Here is a 14,295-nt window from a genome sequence, read left to right as displayed (position 1 = left end):
TGGACATTGGCTGCTTCTAACTCACTTTCATCCTTGTACTTTACCATTTTAATAGGAATGATTATTTGGCTTTTTTAAATAATTTTTTTGTTAAGCTACTTAACGCCCATCTATGAATTGTTCAAACTTCAAAAAGGGACACTCTTGAGGGATGAACCGGCGCTGTGGTCACACATAACAGACAACTTATCAAATAACCAACTTTAAATTGTATTTTTAGGCCCTTTGTTAGTAGCAGCCTGTTGCAAAAACACTTCTTTAGTTACAAAAAATGACAGAGACAACACAATTTTACACAGGAGCTGCATCTGGGCCTTCAGTTGATCCATTTACTGTTCACTGAAGCCTCATCAGAAATGGTGTCAGTGGAAGGCTGGCTGTCAAGCAGCCATTCTTAAAGAAGTGAAATGGTCAGAAAAGGCTGAGGTATGCCAAATTACACAACAACTGGACTGAAAATCAGTGGCAACAGTGCTTATAGAGTGATGAATTGATATTTTAAAATTCTGGTTCAAATCATCATCAATATGTATGGAGGAGGTCAGGAAAGAGGTACAACAGTGAGTCTACAACCATCTGAAACACAGTGAAGGTGCTGTCATTGTTTGGGGCTTCATTCTGCCAGTGGTGTTGGGCATCTTGTTAAAACTGACTGAATTACAAACACAAAAAAATGACGCTAGATTGACCATGCAATACCAGCTGGAAACCACCCGACTGACAATGTATGCATTTTTCATCATGAGAATGGCATGACAAACACACTAGCAATGAAGCAAAATGATACCTGAATAGAACAGCACACAATGGAACAGTATCAGTCGTGCACTGATCTCCCCAGAGCCCTGACCTCAACATTATTTAAGCAGTGTGGGATCATCTTGACAGAGAACAGAATAAAAGGCAGCCAACATTCAAAGAAGACCTCTGAGTGTCCTTCATGAAGCCTGCAGAACTACCCCTGAAGACAGAAGAAATGGCAATAAAGCTTGGCTTTATTCAGTTCAGATTTTCTTGAAAAATAAAAGCTGTCTTAGCAAATATGGATTTCCAAGCTTATTAGGATTGTACAAACTATGTTTTGCCTTATATACTGTATTCCCATTTAAGTCTGCACAGGTTTCAATACATTGCTGCACCTATTTCCCATGTTCCTGTGAAAATATAAAGTAATGAAGTGTGGCTCAAGACCTTTGCACAGCGCTGTAGCAACTAGCTAATTTCCATCGGTAATCCCTAAGCAGGTAACAATATCAAATGCACATGTTTTGACAACACCCACCTTCTCATCTCACCCCAAAACACCTACACACCACAAAACACATATACATATAGTTCCCCTATTTCCCCAGCTACCCCTGCAGCGTAAAACACTGCATAGATACAGGTATTGTAATACAGGGATAAAAATATCTGATTAATGTGAACAACACTGGTACTCAAGTGCTCATTCAATAAATGGCCATACTTTATTATGCTTAGCTCAGCAAGCTACATTTTATTTTGTCACGCTTGTTTTACACTTACTTTCAGTTAGCAGTGAGGTCAGGTCGGGTTCTTTAAGTAAAAATGTTATCATGCTAACGCTAGCATTTTACGAAAGTATCACCTGACTGAGTCAGAAAATAAGCCTCACAAAACAGAGCACAGATTTGTCTGCTCTAAACCGCAGGATGAGAAATGTGTGACATCTTGTTTTTTTATGTATTAATTACATTATGGTAATTTTCATATTTTTAGACTGCAGCTTGTCTGACCAGCAACACCCCACTAAACAGATTATCCACGTGTGCACCAAAGTGTTCTTCCGCATTGTTTCCAGATTTAAATTAAAACACTTTGGAAAAATGTAATTAATTCGGGATGCCAACCTGAACCTCTCAAATGAAGTATCACTGTCCAGGAGGGAGCCACATAATTATGAAGAGTGCAATGTAGCTGAACTGAGGCCAGAGGCTGTGCTTGGAGACTTGGGGTGATTTATCATTATTAAGATCAAAGGTACCCTACACATTGCTGATATCCTAACTTGATACGTGTTCAAACTCAAATCTGTTCCTTTTACATTTGTGTAAAATTTGTTGTAACACGTTTATGGGAAGCAAACCTTCTCTACAACATCTAAAACATAGACTGTCTAGTCATCACACAATATGCTACCAGTGTCAAGTAGTGTTTGTGAATCCACAAAAGAACAAGCTGAATGTTCCCAAGGTTATCAAGTTATTACAAATGCTAGGAAATAGTATAATATGGGCACCTGTGCACTGGCGCTAGCATTAGATAGGCTGAATGGGTTATGTGGAACTCTATGCTTTCAGTGCTACAAACACTATAACATAACAGCTCTCTATAATGTATTTGAGCTTTTTTTTAAAAAAAATATATGTTAGCTGATCATTACTTATGTGCACACAGTCCATTCCAGTATAACTCTTTTGCTCACATCACAAATCCTAGAAATGATTCACTATGGCTCCAGACTGTCTATAACTGCCAGGAAAAGGAGAAGCACATATATGCAAAAAGTAAAGTTCATTTTCAGTCAGCTTCTCATTTTGAACATATTCTAGGGTGTCAGCATGTCACTGGTCAGCAAAAATAAAAAGGACGAAAGCTGACTCCGGTAATGGGAGCAATAACATTAAAGAAGACTAGAAGCCTGTGAACAGAAAATACAACATCTCCTTTATGGGAAAGCACCCTTGATGTAATGAACCCAAGAGAAATCTTGCTTGGTATATTCAAACAGTTTTGGTTTTGCACAGACTGATGTTGCACATAGTCAGCACACACAAATAATTATTTAGTTGTATTATTCACCATAAAAATGTGCGATTTGGGTAGTTTTACATGATGTTTTAAGGCGTTCTTAAAGATCTCAAAAGCCCAGGACTGTTTGTGCGTTTCGTTAACTTGAAGCAACCCCACCGTGCAGAATGCTGACAGCCAGCAGCGAGTCCTTGAATTTAAAAAGTTCCATCACACCTTAACTAAATGCTGATTTTGATTCAAAGCACTGAGTACTTGCTGTTCAATAACTTGCTGCCTTTTCATTCACCTCAGGAAAGCAAGCAGGCAGGCTTGATTTCATGCCCGATCTTTCACGCACACCCTCATTGTGAGTCTCTGTGGAAAAATAGAGCTACTTGCCTGGAGTGTATGCAAAACGAAGGCTTGCAAAACTCGCAGTAGGATGGTTTAAAAGCGAGAGAGAAAGAGAGAGAGAGAAAGGGAGGAGAGAGGAAAGGGAGAAAAAAAAACAGGAGGGGGAAACCCTGACAGCAAACAACATCAAGACCAGCTGTCTCCCATGGTCCCTTGGGGTCAAGTAAACTGTTTGTGTCCAGGGTCGGGCGACAGAGTCGTGACGGGGAATGTGGAGGGAGGGTCAGCAGTCCTACCCTAGTTAGTCAGAGAGGGAAAGGGGAGCTTCAAGGCTAGCTCAAGTTTCTCTCTTGATTACACACACACACACACACACACACACACACACACACACACACACACACCTATTGTCCTGGCGCTTCCGCGACTGCAGATTGAGGCCTGACCATCCACAGGAAGGTAAACAAGCTCTTATCAGTGCTCTGCAGGGGCCTGCACTGTCCCCTGGCCTCTCACCCCTGCATACTACACAGTACACACTCCATGCAACACACAAGCTTCCTGACCATCTCACCTCCCTCTTCTAAGTCTGATATTTTATCCAAAAAAGAAAAAAAAAATGCTGATTAGTCTTGTTAGCTTGATAGCAAGTCCTAGAAGTCCTGCTTCCACTATTTGCTGGGGCAGGAATTACGGATGCGATAGCAGGTCTGGAGACAGCCTGTCTTCACACTAACTCTGTTTACACCTCTGGGAGCCATTCGTCCGTCGTCTCATCATTGTCGCCAACCAGTGGCGATGTTCACCACACACACACGCGCGCACACACACGCGCAACCTTATGCCCTGTCTGTTGCTAGTATTTAGCCACTGCTGCTGATTAGCTCAGTGACACACTTAAAAAGCATAATTTTAATGCCGATGCTCGCATTTTCTCTCGGTGATGTATTATACTGCAGATGGTTAACGGGTAAAGTGTTTCTTTTCTATCCACTTGTTTCATTAGATTTCTCTCCTCTACACCAAAAGAGCACTGGCAAAACACAATTAATCATCTAAGTGTTAATTGGTGGATAGACAGACTAATTTAGCAAGTTTCATGCTAACTGCGTGCAACCAAAACAGGCTGAAGCGTTGAGAGATTCATTGCACAGTGGCTGCTCCTAATCATTCAAGATTGATGTAGCTTTGCACAACATATGCTTCGTGTAGAACCAATAGAGATTAGCCTGTTTTTCTTGACTGAGTTTTGCCAGTAAATATTAATACTTTCCAACATGAAGACTGCATATTAATGAAGGCTCTGATATTTTCTTAACATATTCTAAGTGAGGGAGGGTCAAGGGTGCGATTCATGATCCATGGATTGAGAGCCATAGTGCACTATACGGGACTGGAGAGGCTCTCAAACTGGAAGTGGTATTCTGCAAACACTCGTACATGACAACTACTAAATGTTATTTTCTGATGCCGTTAAAGCCTGTTGACATCAGTGAAATAAAAAAAAAATCTACTGCGTTCAGCCGACAAGCACAAAATGAATAGTGTCTTTTTATTTCCATGAAGAGATATTTAAATATATGTGGCCACACAAACGACTTTAGTGGGCCTCAAAGGTTTTTGAATCATCTCAAAAAGAGATCTATGAGACAGCTTCAAGTTTTCTGATTTCATTTCACTGTTTAACTAATGGAAGTGTCCGGACTCCGGCACTTGTTATTTGACAAGTGTAACTTTATTCCCTGCAGCAGGGAAAAGATTATTAAGTACCCCAAGTTTGACTGTTGGATTTGTTGTAGCAACACTGTATGAGCAGATTAAAATAATCTGTCAGATGTCTCAAAGCTTTCTCTTCGAGTCACATATTCTGCTTTCTGACATATCACAGAAATGCAAGCAAATGAAATATCGAGCGTCCAAATCCAGCGAGGGCTCTCTCATCACATCAAACACACACACACGCTAGGAAAAAACACACGCACAGCCAGACATCACAGAGAAATTTCAGCTCTTTAAATACAGATTGACCGGTTTGGCACCTGAATCAACAGGAAAACTACCCACCCAGTGCTTGAATCAAGAGGCCCTGCCATTTTAAAGCACTTGACTGCACATTGTGAACCATTAGAAATCAGTATATCGTGTACTGAGAAAGCCCATATTTCCTGTTTAGGAAAGCACCGTGTACAAGTAAATTGTACGCTAACATTTAAAACACATGTGAGCAGTTTATGTTGCTGAAAGTTAATTCAAAGTAAAAGGAAATTTCCGAGCAACAGCTCTATACTCACGCTGTAACGTGACACAAAATATCTGAAAGCTTTTCAACTGAGCATATTGTTGTCAAGCTGTTCTGTCAAGAAATTTTGAACTCTGACCTGCAAAAGCATTAATTAAAGATACCCGTCGAAGATTTTGCTAAGTAAGGACAGACCACGTAACCCTACTTCACTTGGCACCTCTGACTTGAAGTCATAGGGTGAGTCAGATGACCTGCCAATAGTTCATCCACTAAATCCAGTAATACTGTACAGGTACATTTCCTGCGTTTGTGCAGACCAAGGGTGACTGTGGCAGACAGACCACAAGATAAGAATACATAACACTATGCCTTATCTTCACAGACAGCAGGCATGTTGACATGGGTACAAGTGGTCGCCATGCTGACTAGGCATTTATCTCGCCCAGCACTAATGAGGCATTCAGTGCTCATACAGCTCCATAATGAAAAACATTGGGCCAGAGGCCATGAGACCTTGCAGTCACATAATAATGATGTTCAGGACACGGCTAAGTGCCGGTATCTTAAATTTATATGATGATGCTGCACTCAGGTTTCAGTAGTGAAGGAAACTTGCAGAGCCATTAAGAAGAAGATGGTTTCACTTATATGTAACATAAAGGCGAGATATAGCACAGCTGCAGCATGAACCGTGTTTCACATTTTTGGTTTGTTTGTTTTTGTTTGTTTACTGAAACAGTGTGCAGTTTTTTCTTGTCCAGTGATACATTTAGCCCTGATCAGCTTTGAATGTGACTTGTGACGTCATTCAAATTTTTGACAACTGATTTTATTATTAGAGGTAAGCACATGATTGCAGCGGTTTGGCCATAGATCTAAATGGTTGTCTGTATGTGTTAGCCTTGCAACAGGCTGGCAACCTGTCCAGGATGTACCCTGCCTCTCACCCTATGACAGCTGGTGCAGGCTCCAGGCCCCGCCCCTGCTGCAACCCTAAATTGGATCAACAGAAAAAGGCGGATGGATTTTTATTAGGTTTTTGTATAATTTCTGTCAATAAAAATTGAAGACCTTATTGATTTCTTTTTTATCTAATTTCTCGATTTTTCATTATTATATCTCCTAAGGATCTTTGTGTAAGGTTACCATGGCTACAAGAGTCATTCTCATCTGTGGCAAGGTTAATGCAGGAGGCTCAGATCCCATGTCCCTCTCCTCTGCTCTGTTCCAAAAAGACTTTTCTCAGTTAACGTCATCATTTACAAATTCTGTTTAAGCAGAGCCGCTCTTCTCTGTCCATCCTGCTCATCCTGCTGTAGCATTAATGCCGCAGCTACTTGTTCTCTTTAATGATGAGCTGCTGCTATTCAGAAGATCATTGATACACTTCTTTACTTTAAAAAAAAGCTCTTTCTGGCTTTGCCTGGTAAAGAGAGCCAAATCTTTTGAAAACACAGACAATACCTCTCTGAAATTAACATTAACACTGCATCACCTGTGTTTCATTAATTGTGTCAGATTAAACCTGGGACAGGAAACATGTTATGGGCATCATTTGATGAAAAAAAAAAAATCCATAATAACCTTGGGGGCAACATATTGTAATTCAGGTGGTCTGAGATGGAAGTAAAAAAGCCTTAGCCAATCACAGGTGTGTTCAGTCCAGATTAGAGGTCTCATCTATAAAAGAGCGCTAAAGATCAATACTACAAGTATACATGAGCACAAAGGCTAATAATGGCCACACACAAAAAAAATGAGATTTATAAAACACGTGAACACACCTAAATCCTATGTTCCTTTTATAAATCAGATCCCACCTGGAAATGTGCCCATGTTTGTATCCTGCCTTCTAAATACCCATATTCAACCATAAACTGGGAAACACCGAGCAGAATTTAGACCGAGACCTCATATAGCTTTTATCTTTTATCGACAGAAACACTGACAGAAGGGTTTTTTTTTTTTTTGGTCAGTGGGTATGTTTGCTAATGAAAAGTTGCACTATTTAATTCCAAAGACTCCAAACCGTAAAGTGTTCTTTGGTTCATCGTGAATACTTTAATTACGTTTTTATTTGTTAAATCATTTTTATTTGAAGAAAAAAAACCCCTCTAAAACATATCTTTATAGTTTTAATCTCGACATGCTGATTTTATCCAGCTTCCTCACACGCAGCCGCTTCGCTTTGATCATGAAAAAAATTACTTGTCAATATTTTTCATCCTGCTTTTTCTTTGATGAAATTAACACTAGTTTTCTCAAAGACAAAGTAAAAACGGGGATTTAACGCAAAAAACTTTGGACTCCCTTGTTGAGATCGCACAGATACCATCGCGTGTACGCCACACTGCACGCCAAAGCCGTCCAGTCAAGTGCCGGGACATGGTGTTAGTGAGGCTTCCCCACAATGCTTTCTGTATTCAAACAGAGGAAAAGCGAGGCAGTCAGAAATGGATTGTTATTTGGGAGGGGCATAACACTGAAGGAGATTGAAATCGGTCTCAGGCAGCGACAAGCGGTCGCGTCTCCCTGCCACCCAGTCTGACTGCAGGCAGAGCTGGCTCACTGCAGTAAAACAGGGGAAGTGGACTGTTTTGACTCTCAAAGCCATTTTTAACATGACGTGTTTTTTTTCTTTTTTTTCTACTTCAGCATGCTTTCTGAGAAGCCTCAGTCATCTCTTTCGATTTCTTTTAATCTTTTTAAGTCCCTGGCATCCCCTTTCTGTAAACTAACACATCCCTCTTTTGGTTTCAGAAGTTTTTTTCCCTCATCTTTCTCTTTGGTGTCATTATTTTTGTGTAATTAATAGTTTTGCATTTTCACTTATCACTACTTGAAATTTCCCTCCTCTATATCTCTTAATGTTTATCCGTTTTGCATTTTTCTTATCTTTCTTTTTTTTTAATCCACTATTTACTTCTCCCCCCCAAATCTTTCTTCTGAACCACTTATCTTCTCTTTGACAGTCACATAAATTTGATCCCCACTCCCTCACTGTCTCCATGAATCAGCCTTTATGAATTCTGTTATCTCTGTTTGTGTTTCTGTCTGTCCGCCCGTCTCTCTCTTTCCCTCTTTAAGATTAATTTTCAGACAGCTTGTCGTCCTTCTCCAGTGGTTCGCTAATCACTTTTGTACTTTTCCTTTAGCCCGTGGCGGGAGGCTCAGGGGTAAGCAAAAGTGCAGCAGGAGGTCTGGCAGTTAACATCACGATGTCTGTCTCCCACTGGGAAAGCTGTTGCAGCAGGGGGCATATTCAACACGATTTTCCTGCCAGGAAATGCCGGACTCACAGTGGATAAAAATCACTAAATACAAAGACTTCAGTCAGACGCAAAGATAACTGTTTATGCGTCCAACTGCCACAGTCGGCTTAAGTGGTAACGCTTATTGTGCTTGGTCTGGAAATAATAATCTGAAAATTGTCTTCAAAGGAGGTGGCATGCAGCTACCTCCCATATTATAAGCGGCTGGCGAGACGCAATCTGCAGCGACGCTTGGATAGCAAAACTATATACATGCTAAAATGTCTAGATCTAAAAGGCCAGCAGGGGCACTCCGCTGATTGTATACACAAAGATCAGTTCATTTGTCACAGCCTGAAAGCTAGTTGCATAATGTCCTCTGTATCCTGGAGGGGCTTTTTTCAAGTCAGGCAAATTAACCCCGATGACATCATGAGGGTTATCGCAGTTTGTGCTTAGAAAGTTAAGATTAATGAGAGAGTTATAAGAGAAAGTGGGGGCGTTTACAAGAGTAGACTTCTTAACAAGACAGGGAGGCACCAGTTGTGGTGCCAGGGAAACAAAGGCGTCTTCGGTCTTCAGTGTTTCAACTCTCCGTCACACTATTTTTGAACAGTGAGCCAGTGCAAATTTAACGTGACACAACATAAGCACTGGCTTACATCAGTAACAGTCATCCTACTTGCAGACAGGCCGAGCAGTAAGCGAGACAAATGTTATCAGATCCACAAGGAGAAGGTGCCGCGTTAGCTTCACATAATGCCTCAAAACAATGCAATTGCAAGAAAACGTGACACAGTAGCTGCACTACACACTCGACTAACTACACAAAAAAGAGTCAGAAGGAAAACTTAAAGAGAGTTAGACAACTGAGGGGAAACTGCATGTTTATTAGACCTATCACAGTGTCTATATGAGCTTGACACAAGCAAATACCACAGTTAAAACGGATTCAGACACATCGCGGCTTCAGAGGCGCTCAGAGATAAACCTGTAGCTTGGACCATGTAAGACCTTCAAAACAAACAGCAACATTTTGAACACAATTGACCTCACAGGGAGGCAGTGTAGTGAAACTAAGACCAGCGTGATGTTGTCTGTTTTACTGGAGCCTGACAGAAGCTCGTCCAGAGAATATGGATGAGCTGCAAACAAGAAAGAGAGAGGCCTGACTGATCCCAACACAGAGAGAATTTTAATAATCATGCTGTAACATGAAAGAACGGATGATCGTTTCACTGAAAGACATAGGCAGAGGGTGACTTTACAGATAATCCAGAGCTAAAGAAAACACGGCCTCGGAACCAAATTTATCCGTGTTTGTCAAATTGCAGGGTAAGTACAAAAGTCATGTCTGGGTTTTTAAGAAAGGAAGCCAGCAAGTCAGCGTAAGAGCTAAAGAACTGGAGTCTGGTGGGCTTAACAAGATGACTGCAGTTTTACTGATTTACCCAGGGACTGCTGCGAGGCATCCACCTTATTATCATCTATAGAGTCTCTAAATTTGGCCGGATTAGTTAGATAGTGTCATTTTAATGAAAGACACTGTCTGTACTATTGTAATAGGAAGAATATTTCAGTCCTTTGGTCTCAGACAGCCCAACAGTGAATTGATAAGCGTGCAGGAACATTAAGGAAAAAGCCCCAGCCTCCAAGTTTTTTTTACTGCTAACGCTTTAACGCTAATAATCTGTCCAAAGGTAAATGAACACATGACAGAAGACCAAGGGGAGCTCCAAGGAGCAATTAAGTTTCCAATTTCAGGATATTAGGTGCACACGTTAAGTATATGACTCTCAGAATTAAGGGTACAAACATAATCCTCTGGGTTTTACTGGGTCATTTTGCAAGATTGTGCATCTGTAGTAGCTCAGAGTGCGTAATATACCAATAAGATCTATACATGAAGTATAAGGCTTGCTTTAACTTTGAGCTTAACAACTGTTTGAAATTCAAACCGTGCTTTAAACGTCACACGAGGATTTCATGAGTCTGATTTCAAGGAGCTGACAGGGGGTCAAACATATGGAAAGCTTAAATAAAGCTAAAGCGAGACTGACCTGAAGCAAAACACAATATGCCATTTCTTGCAGTTGGGTAAGGGTTTCATGGGATTTGTGGCAGGCTGCAGGCTAGTTTTGATTTACTTTTTTCTGTTTACCTCTTCTTTTCAGTTGCCTTCGCATCGTGTCTTCTCCCACAGTGACTTGAAGTTTACTTGGATTCGATTAAACACGCAGACATCGAATCACAGTGGATGTTTCCAAATGTGTACGGAATATATACTCGTACATCTATTTATGTATCTATCACCTGTCTGGAAGTATGATTTTATAGCGCTGGGTACGGCATGTCACACCTGAGGATTGTGCTTGATTTACTTAAGAACGCATTATTAATCCCAGAAGACAATATAAGAGAAAATGGTTAAATAATATGACAGTACTGGGCTGCATAATAAAGAAATAAACTTAAAGCAGAAATGATGTACAGAGAATCAGAGCGCTTTGTCGCCTGAAAATAGTGGCACAGCTCCCTCTGGGTCTTCTTCTAAAGCTGCTGCAGCAGATGCAAAAGAAGGAGGGGAAAAAGGAAAATTCACAGAGCCTCATTCAAGAAAGAAAAAAATGATAGCAAATACAGAACTATGTGTCACAGAGGCAATTAGGACTGAGCAAAACAGCTCCTCACAGACTACACCAGCAGACAGCGAGACTGATCCCCTGCGGTGGATGCTACATAAGGTCAGCTCTCCATAGGTCTGCCAGTTGGCCAAAAAATACCTCTGTATTTCTGCCACCAGCACCCCTGCTGAGAGGGTGTTTAGCACTTGTGGCAATATTGTGATTTGTCATACAGCAGGTCAGCACTGAAGCCAAATTCAGTGAATAGGCTTGTTTTTCTGGCGCATAACTTTAACAGTGATGTATGCTTGCCTCGGCTACTTTGCTTTATTTAAAGAGCAAGCTGAAAATGTCACTTTATTTTTTCTGCTGCATGTTTATGGGGCTGGAGTGCGGAAAAGGTTATTTGGCACTTAAGTGTTTTGTTAGGTTTTCGTTTTTTTGTGGGTTTTTTTGCATATTTAAGTATATGGCTCTGAAAAATACAAGCACCGAGCTCATTTAACTGACAGTTAATTTTAAAGCTGTATTAAATAACACCAGGGCGTGTTATGCGTTCTTTTATGACATTTAGAGTGAGGAAATGTGTGTTTTACATTTACAGTCAGCTATTAAATTGAGGCTCGTAGCTTTTAACACTTGACAATTCAGAACAACCAGATTGGGATAAAAGGTTTCCCTAAAGCTAATAATAAAAGACTGATAATTTCTTTTTTTAAAAAGGGAAACATTTTCATATTCAGATTAGCATATCTTTTATTTGGAGGGGGGAAAGATGTCTGTAACAAAAAATGTGCACTTTAATCCACTTTTACCTGCTAATGTTTTAACATGAAATATATAACATTTTTTTAACCTTGTTAAAAAAAAAAACTGTGGCCACCTCAAATGCCATGCTGCTGTGGGGAAGTGTGACGCAAACACCCTGAAGCATCACCGGAGGTAAGAGAGCGAGGCTGGATTACGGCCTATGGAGATAGGAAGGGTTTCTGATCCTTTCGCCACCTCGCAGGGATTACAGGTTTGAATTCGATATGAGCAGCCACATGCAGCCAAGGCAGGGAATGGCAGAGCGGACAACAGAGGAAGATCACATAAAATCTATCTAGCATCCACATGCCGTCTTGTTACCTGAATCTGGACAATCTTTAAAGAAAATATTTTTTACAAACAAATGCTTTGGCTGACTTGGAATAACAGTGTTTCCCTTGTTACCAGTATAATTCTTCATTTGATTTGTAAAATTCAACCATCATTCAAGAGTTTAGTTTTTTTTTTTGGCATGTATTTTTTTTGTCTTCAAACTGATTTCCATCTAAAAAAATACATTATTGTCAGAGCACGAGACAGGAGACGATCAATATCTGCACTTGAACTTTAGGCCAGAAACAGTCCCTGGAGGTTTCACATCTTCTAAAGCTAGTGTCTGCTGACTAGGATGATAATGTTTTCCTTTTTCCCAATTTAATAAAATCAAGCTGCAGAAAGAAAGAAAAAAGAAAGAAAGAACGGAAAGTAACTTCAGATCTGAACTGCTAAAATGCTCAATAACAGCAGGCAGACTTACCAAAGGCTGTAGTAGCGATGATGCACAGAAGAAGGGCAAACCGTGTCACGCAATCCTCCATCTCTGCTGCTGAAGTTTAAGGTGTTGGGAGAAAGCTGAATCTCAGTCTCTGGGGTGTGAAGACACTCGGGCGGAGGTTGAAGCGTGCTTGTCTGGTGGCAGAGCAGCAAAAGACTGTGACAGAGGAAGAGCAGAACAATTCCAGTCTTAAAAAGGTGGAAAGGTCAGAAAGTAAGAAGCTGGGGAAACGATGAGGAGAGGAGGAGACGTGATGGCTGATAAGGCTCTGACTAACTGCCAATTTCCAGCATGTCCCACTGAGAGTCAGCGTGCGATGTCAAGCCAAGAGTCCACATGTGTGTAATGGACAGCTTATGGCATGAGTTTGGTCTCTGCTCCTGAGCAACCACGATTATGGTGATTATTATTTATTATTAACATGAATATTGTAATGATATTATTGGTGGAGACAGCTGCTTATATTTCTTCCTCATAGGACGACTGGAATTTCCTTATGAGACAATCCCATCATGTTTCTGCCCGTCTTCCTGGCACACAATGAGGGTCTGAACCTAGAGGTTATCTGGTGGTCACTATGCTTCTGGCCGACGGTTTCAGGAAGCACCACGGCACCGTTTTCTTTAAATAATACCACAATGCCAGCATCAGATAAGAAGGAGACTGCTCCTGTTATATGATTCATATAGAGTAAAAGGAAGAGCCTGTGTAAACTGTTTATGGAGTTCCAAATGGAAAACAAAATGTCTCGTTAATTCGTTATTTCCCGCAAGAGAGAAAATGACTTAACCATGGACTAACGTGCTTTTTGAAATCCACAGATGTGCATATTAGTAAACTAATAAGCGCGTTAATACAGAAAGTAGTTTGCCTTTAACACACGCACGCGCCTTTCTGCCTCCCATAATTCCGTGTTTTCGCAAGTCTAACATTTGGCATCTTTACAGCGTTATTTGACCAAAACATGCGCATTAAATTGTTTTTAAACGGACATGAAGCCGGAATGCTTAGGATCTAGACACCAAAATTTCCCAACAAACTTTCAGGAAATGAATCACAGATCACAGAGGGTTACAAAGATGAAGTAGAGAAAGTTATAAACAGCAAAAACTTACTTTTTATGTAGGTGTCTATCTCGAATAAAGTAGGTTTATAATCCACGGGCGGGGATGTGGTGCTTTGCGCAATGTAACGATGCCTGGACTTTCCAAACTTTTTTGTGCATTCTGGGCGGTGCGAATTTACTTCAGCACCCCTCCCACCGGTATGCTTCTCTTTTTTTTCAATCTAATAAGCACTCCCACCGTCATGCTATTGTCATTCCGTGGAGTTTTTGACTAATAAAACTTTACAGATATTTAAACCAACTGTGACAACGCACAGGGCGAAATTATTGTATTTAAAACTTATCTAGTGCAGGGCATGCTTACATAAGAAAGGAAAACATGCTTTATACATGTGTTGATGACTGATGATCATATTGTT

The 14,295-nt window shown here is 40.6% G+C and overlaps 1 protein-coding gene across 2 annotated transcripts in view; it reads right to left on the bottom strand.

Moving 5' to 3' along the window:
• The window catches only part of eng (endoglin), a 42,073-nt gene extending 28,018 nt beyond the window's left edge, over nt 1–14,055 (bottom strand). Inside the window, exons 1-2 of one of the 2 annotated variants that reach the window (XM_005459484.4) lie at nt 13,926–14,055; nt 12,793–12,966 (exon numbers count right to left, since the gene is read on the bottom strand). In XM_005459484.4, coding sequence (XP_005459541.1) covers nt 12,793–12,853 — 61 coding nt within the window. In that variant the 5' untranslated portion in view covers nt 12,854–12,966; nt 13,926–14,055. The remainder of the gene's footprint in view (nt 1–12,792; nt 12,967–13,925) is intronic. The other variant, XM_003454978.5, reaches the window with a different exon arrangement.
• Between the last annotated feature and the right edge of the window lie 240 nt (nt 14,056–14,295).

This window comes from Oreochromis niloticus, linkage group LG7 (genome assembly GCF_001858045.2).
Source record: "Oreochromis niloticus isolate F11D_XX linkage group LG7, O_niloticus_UMD_NMBU, whole genome shotgun sequence".
Lineage (NCBI taxonomy): Eukaryota > Metazoa > Chordata > Actinopteri > Cichliformes > Cichlidae > Oreochromis > Oreochromis niloticus.
Note: the sequence above shows the minus strand (reverse complement) of the source record. Positions and strands in the feature narration are given on the sequence as shown.